The 18,583-nt window shown below is 34.2% G+C and overlaps 3 protein-coding genes across 4 annotated transcripts in view; 1 reads left to right on the forward strand and 2 right to left on the reverse strand.

Moving 5' to 3' along the window:
• LOC125648075 (nucleoprotein TPR-like) overlaps positions 1-18,583 on the forward strand; it is a 163,491-nt gene that overhangs the window by 85,619 nt on the left and 59,289 nt on the right. Inside the window, exon 1 of one of the 2 annotated variants that reach the window (XM_048874988.2) lies at positions 5,066-5,191. The exons of the other annotated variant lie outside the window; for it this stretch is intronic. Coding sequence (XP_048730945.2) covers positions 5,179-5,191 — 13 coding nt within the window. The 5' untranslated portion in view covers positions 5,066-5,178. Of the gene's footprint in view, positions 1-5,065; positions 5,192-18,583 lie in introns of those variants that run through there. 2 annotated transcript variants of the gene reach the window in all.
• LOC125648081 (uncharacterized) lies at positions 1,982-10,413 on the reverse strand. Its single transcript, XM_048874995.2, has 3 exons — positions 9,963-10,413; positions 3,196-3,415; positions 1,982-2,988 (listed from the first exon to the last, which is right to left on the reverse strand). Exons 1-3 carry the CDS (start codon positions 10,110-10,112, stop codon positions 2,060-2,062), a joined length of 1,299 nt encoding a protein of 432 aa, XP_048730952.1. The 5' UTR covers positions 10,113-10,413; the 3' UTR covers positions 1,982-2,059.
• LOC125648090 (protein PF3D7_1417600-like) lies at positions 10,897-18,337 on the reverse strand. The gene is made up of 3 exons (XM_048875008.2): positions 15,521-18,337; positions 12,861-13,053; positions 10,897-12,672 (listed from the first exon to the last, which is right to left on the reverse strand). Exons 1-3 carry the CDS (start codon positions 15,653-15,655, stop codon positions 11,540-11,542), a joined length of 1,461 nt encoding a protein of 486 aa, XP_048730965.1. The 5' UTR covers positions 15,656-18,337; the 3' UTR covers positions 10,897-11,539.

Genomic DNA, 18,583 nt, shown 5'->3' on the forward strand with positions numbered 1-18,583 from the left:
AGAAAAATGTAGTGCATCTCTACATGTAGCAGACAGCATAGCTATACTGAGTAGTGGAGGCCTCTACATGTAGCAGACAGCATAGCTATACTGAGTAGTGCATCTCTACATGTAGCAGACAGCATAGCTATACTGAGTAGTGCATCTCTACATGTAGCAGACAGCACAGCTATACTGAGTAGTGGAGGCCTCTACATGTAGCAGACAGCATAGCTATACTGAGTAGTGGAGGCCTCTACATGTAGCAGACAGCATAGCTATACTGAGTAGTGCATCTCTACATGTAGCAGACAGCATAGCTATACTGAGTAGTGCATCTCTACATGTAGCAGACAGCATAGCTATACTGAGTAGTGGAGGCCTCTACATGTAGCAGACAGCATAGCTATACTGACTGGGGGGGGGGGGGGGGGGGGTTGAATACATTTTAAGAGTATCTACAAGTTGTACTGCAGATCTTTTGTTTATGTTGCTAAGACTCAGGTGAGCATCATGACCCAGGAGCTGTTGCATTCAGTAAGCTAATCATTTGAAGTTATAAAGGCATCAAGCCATTTATCATAAATTTCATAACTCAGATTTGTATTTTTGTATACATTGTAATGCTTGTCATGACTGAGAAGTAAAAATAAAAATGACGCTTCTCCCAGGACTCTATTAAAGACACAATTTGAAACTTTACATAATTAATGAGATAAATTGTCATAATGAACAAAATTGCATAAACACAATGACTATGCACTTCATAAGATGATTCATTTTAAGGTACACTTTATCTGATGGCAGAGTAACACATTTTCCCAGGTGCAAACGCATATTTTTTCAATTACGTACAAGCAGGTGTCCTTGTAGCCATGAACTCATTATTCTAGATACAAAGATTTAAAAGGCCCCATTATGAGAGTAGGTGATTTCTTCATATTGGTATATATCTATGTTTTAAAATTTTCTAAGATTCATAATTACACTTCAATTACATTGTACAAGTGTTGTGTTTGATCTGGGGAAAAAACCCCATAATAGTGCTTTCTTTTAGACTTTTTGAGCAAAGATAGTTAATCACTTTAAATCAGTTCATTATATCAGTCAACATCTCAATTTGCTACTCGTACTTGAAGAAATCACCTGCTCTCATAATGGCAATAATGAGTGACATTAACCTGGGTGACTAAGGTGACCTAAAAATGTACTAACTCTTGCAAAAATATGAGTGTGTTTTTACAGTATACACAGTAAATTTCAGTTTTTCATATCTAAATTCATACCTGTATATCTAACTTGGCAAATTGAAATGTTGACTGATGTAATGAACTGATAAAGTGATTAAACTATCTTTGCTCAAAAAGTCTAAAAGAAAGCACTATTGTGGGTTCTCTCTTTTTTTCGAATCAAATGCAATACTTTGAGTTCTCCTGCGTACCCAGGACCTTAGGGGTAAGGCAAAAATTGACCAATTTTCAATATTCATCTCTGCAAAATGCATAGTATCATGTAGAACAAGAATGCCTCTACCAAAATTGTAAGTTTCATGATCACCAGGATAGAGGTTTGGACTCCAGGGTGGGGCCAAATTTGTTATGTGTAAAACAGTTTAGTAACATTTTATTTACTGCTATTGATACTAAACTGAAATTAAATGGGTTCTAGTCAGATAATGTTTGGAAGAGTTGTGCCCCTTGAACTTGGAAAATTTTAAACAATTCACAGTTCCTGCTCATTATCTCAATCATACATGGACATTTTGAATTGAAATTTGGGATATAGATATGTCCTGAAACTATTCAGGTCAATTTGGTTCTGGTCAAATGTTTGGTCCCGGCTCAAGATCCACAAGGGTACATTTTGTTAAACTGATACATCAGCAGACTCATTTAGAGTAGATTCACATTTGTGCACCTCATGGTTTTTGGTACTCGGGTAATTTCAAGTGTGGCCCATGGGCCTCTTGTTTTTCTCAAAAGTGAACACTTTAGGAGATGATTATAGATTTATTTGAATGAGAATTCACATCAAAATCATAAATATTGCAATTTTCTACACATCATTTAATCATCCCAAATTATCTGTTACTATTGAGCTTCTTTCTGTTTGCTGCTTTTACTCTCAAAGCTTTGCTGTTTGAGGTTTTGGAATAAGATGACTGTCGCCTGGGGGACAAAAAGCGAACACGTTGGTCAAGTTTATATCTTAGCTCTGTGTTTTCCTCTTGCACTTGATCTCGAGTTTGTCGCAAGTCGTTCACAATCCTCTGTAATTCTGTAAGTGTCTTTTCCTTTTCTGAATGTGTGATATTCACTTTTTTCAGTTTTTCGATCTCAGCCTGTAGGGCCTTATTTTCTTGCTGAAGTTTGCTTATCTGGTTGGCTTTTACTTCCAACTGAACATCTTTGAGTTGCAGTTCATGAGCTAACTTTTTTTTCCTTATTGTCAACTCGTAATTTTCATTGCTCATGGTGTCAATTTCTCTTTGCTTCCGCTCAAACTTGCTCTCAATATCTTGACACTTGTGTAAAATATTTTCCACTAGTAATGCGGGACTTTTCTTCCGAGAGGTTTCTCCGAGTACATCATAAAGATTTGTCATTTGTTCCTCCAGATGTTGAATCCGATTTAACAAAGTCTCTATTTGTTTTTCAATAATTTCAAAAGTGATAGAATAAGATGTGTGAAGCTCATCTTTGGATATTGATTCTTCTGTGAGACAATCTATGTGAACTTTGAACTTGATGTGTGTATTTAGGAGCCATTGCTTTATATGAGGAGGAATATTTCCACTGCTTTTGGAATGAAGGTCATTTTGTTTTTGGACCTCTAGCTTTATTTGTTCCAATAGAAATTGTTCCACAGCCCTTTTGTCAGATTGAGATAGTTTTCTGTGGAGTCCAAAGCTTCTCTGTGTGAAGTTTTCAATACGCTCAGAAACATCTGCAGCATGACACAGTTCTCTTTGGCTGGCGATTTTGTACGACTGATACCTAGTTGGGGATCCTGTAAAGAGGTATAAGAAAAATGTAGATTTTGACTGTGTATTAATTAAAAAAGGGTTAATTCTAATTATTATGTGTGCGTTGTGTATTCTCAAAGAGAAGGATCATTAACTGAGTAGACATATAGTACTCTGCTCCGAACCTTTAGTAATCTGATTGGCTCTCTAGCTAACCTTAGAGGTTACTTAGTTAGAATCTCTTAACATACCAAGTCTCTCCAGCCCCAGCCTGGGCAGCTGATCAATTCTACTGGACCAGCGATTCTCCTGGTGTTTCTGTCTCTCCTGACTCAGTCCATTTTCCAACGACTTGGCTAACCAAGGATACCTCAGCTCAATGATGCTGACAAACTTATCAAAAGCATCTGGCCCCCGATGAGGCAGGAGTTCTAGTAGCTTGTGGACCTTCTGTTGATTTGTCCGCTCAGTCTGGAGAGGTAAAACAAAACACTTTTGTCACATATATAAATACATGCGTAGCATTTTGGGCTATGAATTCTTCAATAGTTCGCAGGAGTCCCAGGTTTGATTACTGGCACAGCCCAAAAAAAAATTCCCTTTCATTTATGTGCATGCTTATTAAATCACAGATGTTTATCAGAATAGAAGTTTTTATTACAGATAATTTTTTTATAGCTTATTGTGAAAATATCAGTAATATTAACAACAACTTGCAATTATACATGTGCGTAGACTGAAGAATTTATGACCTATGAACTCAATATGTTTAAAAGTAAGAGGCTGATATACCATTGAAAATTCCATTTTAAACAATGGTTGAATCCTAACTTTAGTATTAATATGATGGTGCAAAAGAACCTTTTATCGTAACTGAAATTGAACCTACTATTGTGATACATATACACACCATTTGCCAGGTTTCCTTTTTAAGTGACAACTTATTCTATAGAGTTTAGATAACCAAACTAAATTTGAAATATAATGAGCCACATATCAGCTATCATTTCAGAAATACACAGTATGTGAATTGAATTCATCACTTCAACCAATTATTTACGATTAGAAGCCGATAGCAAGACAGTTGGGGGTACCAGGCCAAAATCAATCATTTTACTAGCTTCTAGTGGACAAAGTACATGGATCTTGGTCCATTTTCATTCACAAGATCCGGCAATTTATTAACAGATTTTCAGTTGTGCAGCCATGATAAAATAATTTTAAAGTGCAATGAACTTTTGGATGATGTAATTCTTTTAATACATAAAATGGAATATTTTTATGCAAAATATGCTCTAATGTATTATTCTTTTGAGATGTCAAAATTAATATCACAGAATGTCTTTTTAAAAAGTATCATTTGAATGAACTTTTGAGGGGATATTTTTGGTGTGATTTTTATATAAATGACAAAATATCCAGATTTTACTACAAATGGCCTTAGTTTAAAGGGACTGATTCACGATGTTTCCCAAAATTTTCTTTTTCACTTTTAATGATCAAAATCTACTGTCTAATGTGGTTAAAAGATTTCACATAAAAATTATGGTTATACATAATCACTGAAGCTCATTTTAGAGAGTTTATTATTTGTTTTGTGAACAAAGATTGCGGTATGTTATTGTTTACGAAATTTTAATTTAAAAAATGGATATCGATCTAAGTTCATCATATCTTTCACATTTCAAGCATTTTGGGGGCAAAATATATCATTTAAAAGTTAAAATTTGTGACTATGCAAAATTAGGATTCTTTATATTACAAAATCGATATTTCATTTGTTTGTTTGTATACATAAAAAGACTGTAGTCTTTGTTTACATAACACAGATTTAAGGCTAAAATATTGCTTTTATTCTTGCATTCAGAAGGTCAAAATTTTGGCTGTCAACATTAAATGAGTTATATTTTTAATGTTTAACATCGAAAAGGAAAAATATTTTTATCAAAAATCGTGAACCAGTTCCTTTAAGGCTTACAAAAGAATTGATTTCTTGGAATTTGAATACTTGGAACACTATAGTTATGTGCATAAATGTGACACAAATATTTGATTGTGTAGTATGCACATTTAACTTTATGACAGGAAAGTATTTAGAGAGCGACTTCTATTGATCGTTTTCAGTAGCAGATTACATATACAAGGAATGAAGAGAGATTGATAATTTTATTGTGGATTTGAATTTTGGTGTAATCTAGAGAGACACCTGGTGCAAAGTGATTTATTTCCCAGTTATGGGGATTATAGGTACCCATTTTGACAGGTATAGGCCAGGTTATTGGATTTCCTAGGCTCAAGGGGGTATTGGCTCAAGGTCCACAAATATATCTGAAAGTGTTGCAATATAAGACCTTTTTTCTTGTCATTGAATGGGGCTTTTGATTTGTAGATATTGGACGAGGCCCGAGTATCATGGGCTACTTCACAGTGTGATACGCAGCATGATATGAGCATGCAGTATGATGTGTATCATGATATCATTTTTCATGACTTTTATAACTAAATCCCTAGTTTTCTGTAGTGCATTTTGAGGTATGATTATTTCCGAAATAAAGTCACCAAACCTACTGTACTAACTTGTAGTTCATTGACGGTATAAAAGTAATGAATAAAAATTATTAGAACAATATTTGGTTACCATACTAGGCCACACTCAATATCATTCCCAATTAATACGCAAGTTCTGAGTTACCCAAAAGTTATTTCCCTTTGTCGAACTCTTTCGCATTTTATGACGTATGGTGGGTACACAATGTATACATTATATCATAGACTGGCATTGTACATAACGATTACGTACGATTAATGTAATAAAAGCGTAACTTTTGTTTATATCAATCACTGGTATGCATATTCTGGCCATATCAAGCATAATTTGTTTGAATAAGATCATCAAATTGGCTATTGAATCATTATTCGTTTCCTCTTCTACATGAGTGACGCTTTTATCAAAGAAAGATGGCAATTAACAATATTTGTTTGAGCCATTTTGTTATCCAATATTCATAAACTCACTAAAGTTGCCTTTTCCCTGAGATAGGATGGTCTCAGAAACTCTGGATATCATCTTTTAAGAAATAATACAACGATAGTAATTAGCAAATGTACCCACTGTCATCATATTTTACGTCATAATTTACGGGAGAGTTCAACAAAGGGAAATAACTCATGGGGAACTCGGAACTTCTGCATTATGCCTACATTTTTCTAATGAAAGTTCAGGTATACTGTTACCTTGGTCTGTCCGTCTGTCTGTCACACTCTTTTTCCTCAATCCCCTCCTTTTTTATTTAAAGCAGTAACCAATTAATCTTTTGGAATATGATAGGTGTGTTCTCTAGATGTGCAATATGGTTTCAAATTTTTTTATTTTACCATGGGGGTCAAAAAACAATGTTTTTTTTCTTTTACCTGGTTCCCAGGTGGTGTCCTGTAAATGTGCATTAAGGTTTTGGAATTTTCATTTCCACCCATGGGGTCAAAAACCAAACCTGGTTCCTAGAACTTCTCTTACATTTTATGCAGTAGCCAAATTATCTTTTGGAATATGATTGGTGTTGTCCTATAGATGTGCACTAGATTTTGGAATTTTCATTTTCACTCAGGGCCCAAATGGTGGTCACTAAACGACGTTCTTTCTAAATCAAAAACAAAACCTATTTCCCAGATCGTTTACAATTTACATAGTAGCCAAGTCATTTTTTAGAAGATAATTGATGGTGTGCTATGAATATTCAGAATATTTATTTTCATCCGGGGGGGGGGGGGGGGGGGGGGGGGGGGGGGGTATTTGAATGGGGGACAAAATTCGACATTTTTTCGACACCCCTACCCCCATGGTTCCCAGAACTCTTACACAGTAGCCAAATCATCTTTTGAAGGGTATAATTGGTGATAAGGTTTCAGAATTTTAATTTATACCCTGGGGACCAATTGGGTTTTGATTGATTGTTTGTTTTTTGCATCCCGTCGTGAATTTTTTCATATTGAGACGTCATCAGCTGTAGGTGAATTTAGTACCACAAATTTAGACCTATGCTTAGCGCTGAGGGCCGTAGTAGTAAGGGTTCTTTATCGTGCCAACGTTTGCTGTGACAATGGACCTCCATTTTTAATGTCATATCCGAAAGACCAGTAATTCTCACTTCTAAATGCCAAGCATTTGGCGAAGGAGCTATCACTACCCATTTTAATGTCTTAGATTTGACACCACCATTACACGAGCGGGGCTTAAACTCATGACCTCCCAGTTACGAAGCAAACACTCTACCACTGCACTACCGCGACCAGTCCAGTTAGGAGTTGAAAAACAACATTTCTCTATAGAAATACCTGATTCTCAGAACTCCTCTTACATTTGATGCAGTAACCAAGTCATCTTTTGGGAGATGATTGGTTGTGTCTTTAAGATGACGTGCTATAAGTTTTCAGAATTTTCTTTTTCACCTTTAGGAACAAATGGGGTGGGAAAACAACAAACAATCGAAACATGATGGGGGCTGGGATGACCTCGGGACACTTGTCCTTCAAAATATTCAATGCATCTTGATATGTGTAGCAGGAATATAATGGTTTAGAGGTCAGGATCTCAATTATTCTAAACATATTTCAACAATTATGAAAAAGGTAGGATTTGGTATGACCCCAGGGCACTTTCCCAACAGAATACTCAATGCATCTTGACATATGCTGCAGCAGGAATACATGCATATATATATATATATATATATATATATATATATATATATGGTATAGCGGTGAGGATCTCATCTGTTTTGAAGATACTTGAGCAATTTAGGAGGGGGGGGGGGGGGGTGAAGATGACCAGGAGCACTTGTCGAACAGAATAATCATTACATCTTGATATATCTGGTAACGTAGCAGTAATGAATTCCTCCAAGAGGTCCAGAATTCTCATCTGAGCATTTTATGCTTAGTTTGATGAATATAATCATGTATATTCAAGTAAATTATCAAGGAACTATTGTGGCTTCTTTGCTAGTTACACAAGTATGACGGAGAGTATATTTAAGGAGGAATGCTACATTTTCATGATTTTTAGTCCCTATGAATACTGCATGCATTAATTAACATTATGAGAAGTGATGAGACTGTGAGTTGTGTTGCCTTTACCCCCAGGAAACCTACTAAACGTTTGACAAAGACTTCCACCAACTGTGTGTGTTTGGTTATGGAACAAAGATTGTGTTTTGAAATACTTAATGCTCTTAATTAGCAGGTTCAGAACTTTTTAGCATTATATCTTAAAGGGACTGATTCACGATTTCCCCATAAATTTTGTTTTTCAATTCAAATGATCAAAATCTATAGTCTAATATGTTTAGAAGGTTTCACAAAAAAATTAAGGTTATTCATCAAGACAGAAGCTCATTAAAGAGAGTTTATTATTTGTTTTGAAAACAAAGATTGAAGTGTGTTATTGTTTACGAAGTTTTCAAAATAAAGGAATATTGATCCAAGTTTATTAGATATATCACATTTCAAGTATACTTTAAGTAAAACGTATCATTTAAAAGTTAAAATTTGTGATTGTACAAAATGAAGATGCTTTAAATTACAAAAATTAACGTTTCACTGGTTTGTTTGTTTATATAAAAAGACTTGAGTCTTTGTTTACATAACACAGAATCAAAGCTAAGATATTGCTCTTACCCTTGCATTCAGACAGTCCAAATTTTGGTTGTGAACATTAAATGAGTTATATTTTTAATTTTTAACATAAAAAATGATAAACATTTCTTTCAAAAAACGTGAACCAGTCCCTTTAAAGAAACACACTAAGTTATAGATAGTATGATTTGATTACATATGTATCTGAGATATGTATCATCATATAAGTTTAGAAACCTGGATTCAATTTAAATGTTAAAATTTTGCAATATTGCATGTGATCAAAACACAACACGATGACAAGATAGCAATGATACAATATCCATGCATTCATTGTACTATTGCAGCAACAGGATTCCCTATTGTCAGGTAATTTATAAGTTACTTCAAGTAAGTTAGATTTTCATGTGAAGTATGATTCACACATTTGAAATAAAAAGTGGTATTTTTCATTACATATAATCACTTTTAATTAGCATTGACCCCCACTTTAAGGTGTAGTTGTAGAATACCTCAAACACTGCATTGTTAGATATACGTGAACATTACAGAAGGGTTATCAAATAATGTGAACGTCTGTTAGGTTCAGATGGCTTTCCTAAAGGTCATTATTTAACTATATAACAGACCTGCTCTACAACTTGAGAAAATATATATTCAAATTAGACATAGACACTTAAGCAGCGATTTTTTTCCTTATATAACTGGTACCGATAAACGGTACCATTCCCAATGATAAAAAACATTGATTTTTCCCAATTTTGAGACTAAAAATTCCCAATTTACTTGCTGAAAAATAGACTGCTGACATCATAATTTACTTAGTCTGAAACGTTGTACAAGTTAACTAAAATGTTCACTTCCAGTATTAAATCGAAAGTACAGATCATGGCAGTGTGCGTGTTTTGTAGAGCTACGACGATTCTAATATGAGGCTACGACGATTCCTTATGGATCACAACAGCAAATATTACTGTAAAAAAGTTTTTAAAGGGATGACTACTTGTTTTGTTCTCCTTTTTCTTTCTTTTAGTTGAAATCATTTGCCGATACATTGGTAGAAAATTCCCAATTTGTTCGATTTTGATGCTATTTTTCCCAATTGAATGGGTACCGGTACCAGTACCAGTGGGTAGAAAAAAATCGTTGTTAAGTCTTTAAGATTGTAGTGAAAGCTGGATTATTTTCCCAATTATTTTATCTTCCTGAATTATTCAGTAAGGTAAAAGAAAAAAATAATATTAGATCATGTGTCTTTTAAAAATTGATATTCTTTTTGGACTAGGTCATAGTTACGGTCATTTAAACTGCTGACAGAGGACACAGTGCTAAATATGATCTCTCTGTCACCAAACTATTTCATTATAGGAGATGATCTATATGTTACCTTGATTATTTCAATTAAATGCAAATCAAACAGATCATCCTGAAAACACTGTCCAAGAAAATCATCCGTAATCAAAAGGTCCTCAACGATCATCATGTGGTTCTTCTGTAATGCCGTTCTCTGCTGCTTATCCATGTCTTCCCTAATCATAAAATACCAATGAAAAGCAACTCAAATTCCTATTGATGGTGTCCCCTATCTGAAGATCCATATGTCCAAGAGTTCTGAGTTATTACACAATTAAAATGACACAGTTTTGATGATCATAAGGACAAATGTCCTTCTAAAGTTTCCCTCAGTTTAACTGTCACTCAGTTCTTGTATTTCCTGCGCAGTATCTTCACAAGCGTTTTGTTTTACGGTGAAATTTATCGCATATTTTAAGTTAATATTTCACTGGTTTCATGTGATGACCAACATACCAGTATATTAACACTTTTTCCTTCCATGTTGAAAGACTCGAGAAAGTGCCAAAGCAAATATTTTGCATGGGGTCTGATAGTTGCTGGGCAGTACAGAGGTTCTATTCTGTCCCTACCAAATTTGTTTAATTAAATCAGTTTAAATTGACAAGGAACTGATTACAAGTAGGTAATTTTTTTTGTGTTCGTCCAATCAATCCAGCAATACACAATTCGAAGTTTTTGACAATTTGTACGAGAGTTAAGAGGTAAAAGACATGTACGTTATTGTGGGTGATTCTATGACTGTGTAGTCATACAAAACCTGCCAGTTGGCTCATATTTTCATCAGAATTTTTTAAAGCAAAATCAATGGAATGCAAATCTTGAATGCCCAGTAAAGTTCGAAATTTAATAGTTTGTTCAATATTGTCTTTACCATACATGTATTATCATGGGATTAGGCTTAATTACTTTTCATTTGATGCTAAGTAAGTGCTTGAATTTTGCTTTAAATGTAGATTTTATAAAAGTTTTTTTTTTTTTTTTTTTTTTTTTTTTTTTGCTTTGAGGATGGGGAATTGATTTTCATTGGATATGTTAATTATGTAAGTAAAAAATTGCTCTTTACATTGCCTTGCACATGTATGTATTTTATAAGTATAGTTAAAGCTTGCCAAGTAGGACATAGCAGCAGCATGGCAACCTGCTCAACAAACAATTGGAAGATTATCATAGGAAATATTAGGGAAATTCCCCATTATTCATTGTTTAATGCTTTATGTTTTTATTTTTCTATAGGTCAGAAAAATTATATGATATTTGCTTTTACTGTATTTCCAAGTCTGCATGATTGAAAATTGACTTGAGTGAAGATAAAGGTTACTACCATTTTTATTGCTTGTGATAGATGTAAAGAATATAATGGTAATTGACCTTTTAGAATTTTAGCAATTTACACTGAGTGCATTCATACAGTAACATGAACAAAGGGAAATAACTCATACCCTGAAATCTTGAGAAATGTATCACATTTTATTGTGTTTCAATCTCCCAGTATATTAACACATTGGAGATCCCAACATAAAAGTTCAACAAGGAGAGCAAATTGAAATCTAAAAACCATGTATATATCCACAGACCTAGTATTTCAAAATGCCTCAAAGTTCTCTGAAATCACTTAAATGGTCCATTGTTTCCTCTTCGATGAGCTGATTTCACATTTGTTACATATTTCTTTGTAGAAAATGGAATAGATGTGTCATTTCTTCTGTATGGATTGGTTGTAGTGGATGATGCTCGTTTAGTAGAGTAAGGGGTGGCATTTTCGTCCGTGGGTCTCACTTGATTCGGACGAAAGGACCTGCGAGAAGCTGGTATTCTGGAATTATTGTTTTTGCTATCAATAGAGGCACGAGTTTGAACACTTCTCACACTAGCTGTTGATAAGTCTTGTTGAGAGGTCTGAATTTCTCGCACCATGTTTCTAAGATTTTCAAGAGTCTTTTGTTTTTCGGCATGCATCATATTTATCTGTTCTAGTTTGATGACTTGATCCCTCAACTTGGTGTTTTCTGTCTTAAATTTGTTTAATTCTTCTGCTTGGTTGTCAATAGCTTGTTTCATCTGGTGACGGACTTGTTCCAGTTTGGTCACTTTTTTAGAGTATTCATAAAGTTCCGTCAACATTTTTTCACTTTTGTTTTTCTCTGATTGCATTTCTTTTTCTTTCTTTTTTCCAGAAAGTGATAAATCATAAATAAGCAAGGAAAGGGACATCTTTTTCTCTCTGTCTCCTAACATTATATGACACTTGCTGATCTCATTTTCCATTTTCTCCACTTTCTCCACTAATTTATCCACCTCAGCAAGAACAACATCCAAAGTGGAAGGAGTCATAGATTTTTTTCCATTTTCTTTACAGTGTTTATTATCAGGTTGATTACCATTTAAATCATTGTCTGAAATCTTTTTCATCTGGTGAAGTTTTTCGATGATCTGTTGCACTCTCTTATGAAAGAGTCTCTCTGAAATCCTATTGTCATCGATAATCAGGTCCTCGGTAGTTGTTGTTTTGTCCAACATCGGTGGAGGGGTGACCATGGATGAATCAGTTCTTGAGCTGGAGGCAGATGCTGTCCGCTTTCTCTCCATCTGAAGCTGTTGAGACATCCACCTAAGAATGCTCTTCTTGTCATTTTCGGAGATGCGCTTGCTTTGCCCGAATTGTTTGTGGACAAAAGTACTCACTTTGGCTTTAATGTCTGGTTCTGGTTCAAGGTCAATACATGATGTGGATCGAACATTGTCTGAAAATTATCATTTGAAAAGAAGATTTGAATCTCATAGATTATGCGGACAGTGCTTGCTTTTTTCTATAGCTTGATAGGGTTGTCTCTCTTTCCTTTTGAAGGTTGAAACAAAATTTTAAGTGACTTCATACAAAGCAGTTCATGGAAGTCAAGTGAACTGTTAGGATAGCAATAAATAAGCTTACCTGTATTATCACTTTTGTAGGAGTCGATTCTGCCTGATTTGGCTATTTCTGACTTGAGACTACTCTGTAGAGTGGCAGCCAGCCATGGGTAGTCATTTTGTATAATGTCCACAAAGTTATCAAAAGCATCAGGGCCTCTCTTGGGCAGCATCTCTAACAATTTGTACACCATGTCACCCTCTGTTCTCTCAGCCTGTCAAAAATGTTGGAGTTGTAAATATGCATCAGGGGTGTGATTTTTCCTCTTTTTAGAGGAAATCCTCTAATTTGCTCAATTTTAAAAAAAATGAAACATTCTGGATTTGATCTAAAGTGGCAGAAAATGATATTTTTCGAGGTAGGGTGAGGTGTTTTCCTCCTTTTTTGACCAGTTTTCCTCATCCCTGATGCATGTGATGTATAAGAGGAGAAAGGAGACCCAAAGTGTCTCAAATATATTTTTCTAGTATGGGGAAAGAACATTGGATACTTTCTTACAATCAGGATGTTTGTATTTTTGAAGACGAGGAATTTGTAAGGACTGTGTGTACTGTGATACCTGTTAAGAAAGAAGTTCTGTTTTGTTTCATTATAACCTTTGTGCAACCTGACTGTTGCTTACCCCAGCAACTGTGACTATCGCAGCAGAATAATAGTGAGTTGATAATATCTTAAGTTAAGTGAAAGTTCATGTTATTTTCTGTTCATGATAAATTTTTACTTTGGTATAGTTATTCATTATAACTATGTGAAAAAACCATGCATAAACAAGTTTCACTGATGAAATGATTATAAAAACAAGCATAAAGATAACAGACAACATGTCCTAGAACTCGGGAGGAAGGAGACTGCAAATATAAGCTTTGACAAATTTTATTAAATTTTCTCTGTGAAATATGTGTGTGGGGGGGAGGGGGATATTTTATACGGGCTTGAAGTGGGGTGATTAAAAAGTATTGATTTGTAACAGCTAGTACATAAATATTATTTGATTTATTTTGTTTCAAAATGACAAAGTATGCAAAATTTGAAGATTATTTAGGAATTAATGCATAACACATTTCGTAACTATATTTTTAAAGGAAATACATCACAAATGCATGAATAAACATCAGTAATATAGTCCTTAATCCTTAAATTATTGTTACCTATCTAGTTAGCTCAATGTGTTTAAATATTAGGCTGTCAATCTTAGATCAAGAGTTCAAGTTCCAAAGGGGTTTAAATTTTTCTGCTCAATGATTTTATAATAAAATTGCACTTATTTGTTAAATAAGTTTGAATTTAAAAATTTCATTGCTATAAGATTTCTATGCATACTTTATACTTTTCATCCATTACAATTTTGTTTGGTGTGCTATGCACATCTGATGAAGTATTGTTATTGTTTATTATGACCCCCCTTAACAGAAGGGGGACATTTTGTTTTAGTGTGAGCTCTTCTTCTGCTTCTCATACAAAGTTCTTCTGGGCCATAACTTTTTTGTCTTTTGACATTGGCCTTTAATATTTAGTATGTTGGTAAGTTTAATTTACTGTCATATGTTCACAACACTGTTCCTTGTTTGAAGCTCATATACATATAGGCAAATGCTACGTACCGTAAGTCTTAATTTTCCTTAAAAATGTGTTGTTGTTTTTAAACTCTGGAAAATAGAAGGGGAGACATCAGTTTTAGTGAATTCTTCCTAGTTGTTGTTGTTGTTGTTGTTGTTGTTTTAACATCCCATATGTATAATTTTTTACTCGCATAGGGTCATCATCAGCTATAGGTGAAGTACCACAAATTTAGACCTATGCATTGCACCCCGGGCAGTAAAGATTCTCTATCACTTGTCAATGCCTACCTATCCTGACAAAGGGCCCTTTTTTTAAGGAGGTATGCTACACCAGAGAAATTCGATGTAGATGAAAAGTGGAGGATATGTACAACAATATTTTGAAGTTGAAAATTTTCGAATTTACTTTATTTTGTCAAAAAATACAGTTTTAGTAGAAGGTAATCGGAAAAAAAATTAAAACCCATGCTGGACTCGAACCTGCGACCTACAGGTCAGCAGTCGGTTTTCTAACCTACTGAGCTACTCGGCTAGGTATTTACAAGGAAAAGGAAAAGTAAATATTGGTGATATCGATTTTTTCATCCATGTTTTTAAAGGAAGTCAGCCATTATGACGATGTAGAGTACTACCTTAAAGGTAATATCCGACAGACCAATGGCTTTCACTTCTAATGTTGGGCACTTGGCAGAGGAGCAGTCACTACTTGTGTTAAATGTCTAATAGGTTTGATGTGGTGATTATACTTAGTATTTACATGTATTTTTCTTGAACTGGTGATATTTTACATCCTTGTAGATGAGATTATATGCCTTCTTATTTATTTTTCTTGAACTGGTGATATTTTACATCCTTGTAGATGAGATTATATGCCTTCTTATTTATTGGTGTCTTATTCATGCTGATATAAACCTGGTAATCCTTCACTGATCTTTACCCGTGTTAAATTGTAAGAACCTGCTTGATCAGAAAATATATATTGCATCTTCAAACTTAATTTGTAATATATTGCAAATTATTAAGCAGCCATATACTTGAATTTTGAGGGTTGTTTTTTTTTAGCAAATACTGCCAGCTATTATGATTTTATATTCCTTGTGATATTGTTGCCATGTGAAATACCTTGATGATTTCAATCATGTTCCGCTCAAATATCCTATGCTGATACAGCATCCCCATGAAGTCTTCTGTTGGAATAAGGTCACTAGCCAATTGTCGGAAGTGCCTTTGGAGCACTGCTCGCTGTGCATCATTCATGCTGGTTCAGTGCCCTATGCTACCATTTTATACAACCACACTACGCACAAAATCCACCATTGTAAATGTGTTTTCTTAACAGTCTCATCAGCTTAATTTCGATCCATTCTAGAATATCCACTACACTGATGATTTTTTTTTTCACATTGAGAAATGTCACATTTAATTAAAACAAAATTATGAAATTAGTTTCCTTCGAATTGTGGCGAATTTAGCATCTGTCATCCAAAAAGATGAAAGAACTTAATCATTTCCATGCACTTTGTTGCAACACTTGAAAAAACAATGCTATATTTATGCACAATTTTCTTTCGTCATTTCAGATTTAAGCAAAGAATTGAGCCAAATTCTGTCCTGTTAATCTGTTAATCTAAGGTCGGATAAGTGGACTGGCACATGATCCATAAAGAGGCTTTAAGTACTTTTTGTGTATGACTCAACTAGGCCTTAAGTCTTCTAGTTGTTCGGTGGTCATATATAACAGTCAAAATAGTGCTGAGTACTTACAACTAGGCCTTTAGTCTTCTAGTTGTTCGGTGGTCAACAGTCAAAATAGTGCTGAGTACTTAAAACTAGGCCTTAAGTCTTCTAGTTGTTCGGTGGTCATATATGACAGTCAAATGACAGTAATGTCAATTTACATCAGGCTGCAGGCCATCACATCAAATATTTCTAAGAAAATGAGAATCAGTTTTCTTAAGAACAGATTGATTAAAAACACAGTTGTAGATTCAAGTTAGTGGGTTTCATATAAGAATAAACAAGGTTTTTTTAATCCTCTCTAAAACTTCAAGGACATAGTTTGTCGAATTTTAATATGTTTACTTTAATCATCCTCATGCAGTGTAGATTCGTGTTTAATCGCACTGCAATGGGAGTCAGCATGCATGGATACATCAAGAAAGTTATTTACTAAATTAATCTGTCTGGGGTGTAGAGATATGTAGTAGGATTTCTTGCACTTGAGAAGGTTTAACATGTACTGAAGTGGGCTACAGCATATCAATGTACAAAGGCTGTACACATATCAATGTACAAAGGCTGTACACATATCAATGTACAAAGGCTGATTGATCTCTTCATTACCAAGTTTTATGAAAGTGCTGTTGGCAAAAACATGCTATATACTATATATTTATGGGGGAGTAGCTTTGCAGGCAACACAGACCTACATTAGAGTTCGTGCATTTAAAAAATTGTGCTTTTACTTACCATTATTCTTATAAAAATTCAATTTTAAAGGGATATGGTAATGGTCACTTCGTTCAAATTTTTTGAAGGAGTTAAATTGTGTCCAAATGACTCATACCAGTCATTTTCTGTTAAAAATACCAATTTTATGCATTTATCTTTATTTCTTTCCAAATTTAAAACAATTGTAATCTTCAAATTATGTTCCTTGAATTTTTGCTTCCTGGACAAAAATTCAATCTAGCTGTTATACAAGTTGGCTCCCAATGTAACTTTTGACAAACATGCAGTCATTTCAAAGTTGAAAAATATCATTCATATATCTTTTTAAATCATATTAGAAAGGAATAAGATGATTTGGGGTTAGAAATTTTTTTTCACCAAAATGAGCTTTACTACCGGTATCTCTTTTAAAAATACTTTAATTTTTTCATCGTCATGTTCTGAAATGCCATGGAGAAGAAATGAAATGAAGTTCAACAAAACTGAAATTGAGGGCAGCGATTCTGAAAGAAACTCTTTAAACAGTAACTGAAATAATTTTAAGCAGTAATAGTTTTAACTCACCACTGTTTTGTGAGTATAAATGTACACAAATTAAATCTGTATGATACCAAAATAAACTAGCAAAGCAAAAGCAATTGTCAGATGTTGCTCCTTATTGTATATTTTTGATTTAGTATTTTAGCAATTAGGATTTCATTGTTCATTATTTTATTTATCATAATGAAAGAACTCCTGAGGATAACTATAATACAGTTAAAATACAATGTATCACTCAAAACAATTTCAGAAGTTACACAGATTACAGCACCCGCTCACTTTATGTGGGCTACCACAGGAAGCGCGGTCAAATCTTATATCGCTGGCATATGATCGAAGCACAGATGCACATGCAAGCATCACAAATATAGTATCGCCCTGGCACAAGCAAGATAACTTATCTATTAAAGGACACATAGCATACTTTCAAAGTATACAAAATTATGTGCATTTTGCCTTTTTTATGCTTATAGTAATTAATTCTAATTAGTTAGGGAGTCACGTGGTACAGTGACATCATATGCGACCTTCTTCGATCAACTGATTGTGAAAATAGTGTTAGATATTTTTAAAAACTCAGCTTTTTTTAAAATGGCCTAATGTATTCACTATATGGACAACATTTATTTCGATGTTGACGAATTCCCTGAGTGTTAGATGTTTTAGCCACCAGTGTATAAAATGTACCGAAGAAACAAACACATGGCAAGAGCCTTGTTTACATAACAAAGAATTGTGAGCTCTGTATCTTCCATGTACCTCGACAACTGACATTCAAATTTTTGCTGACCATTAGAAATACCTTATTGAAGCATTAAATGCTAAACATTAAAAATGAAAAAACAAAATTTGAAAATTTTCATCTCAAATCGTGTCCATTCCCCTTTAACATGACGATTGGCTTTTTTGTCGATTAAATATAATCTGTTTATGAAATGGCTAACAACTGTTTTCAAACCTTCTCGCTCGAGGTCGCATGATACTGATATTGTCCATTTACTTGTGTATACACCTGATTTGCAATTCATATATGTATGTACTCGTTTCCCCCACATGCTACATCCACATGCAGTTTGCAGTTCATGTAATCTGTAGTTAATGTTGTAAACTTGTTTTGAAATTTCTTTCTTTATCAGCTGTCTTGCTGTTATGCCCTCTGGGCCCAAAATTAGAATAAACTTATCTTATGACGTC

The sequence above is a fragment of the Ostrea edulis genome, chromosome 6, assembly GCF_947568905.1.
Source record: "Ostrea edulis chromosome 6, xbOstEdul1.1, whole genome shotgun sequence".
In the NCBI taxonomy this organism is placed as follows: Eukaryota; Metazoa; Mollusca; class Bivalvia; order Ostreida; family Ostreidae; genus Ostrea; species Ostrea edulis.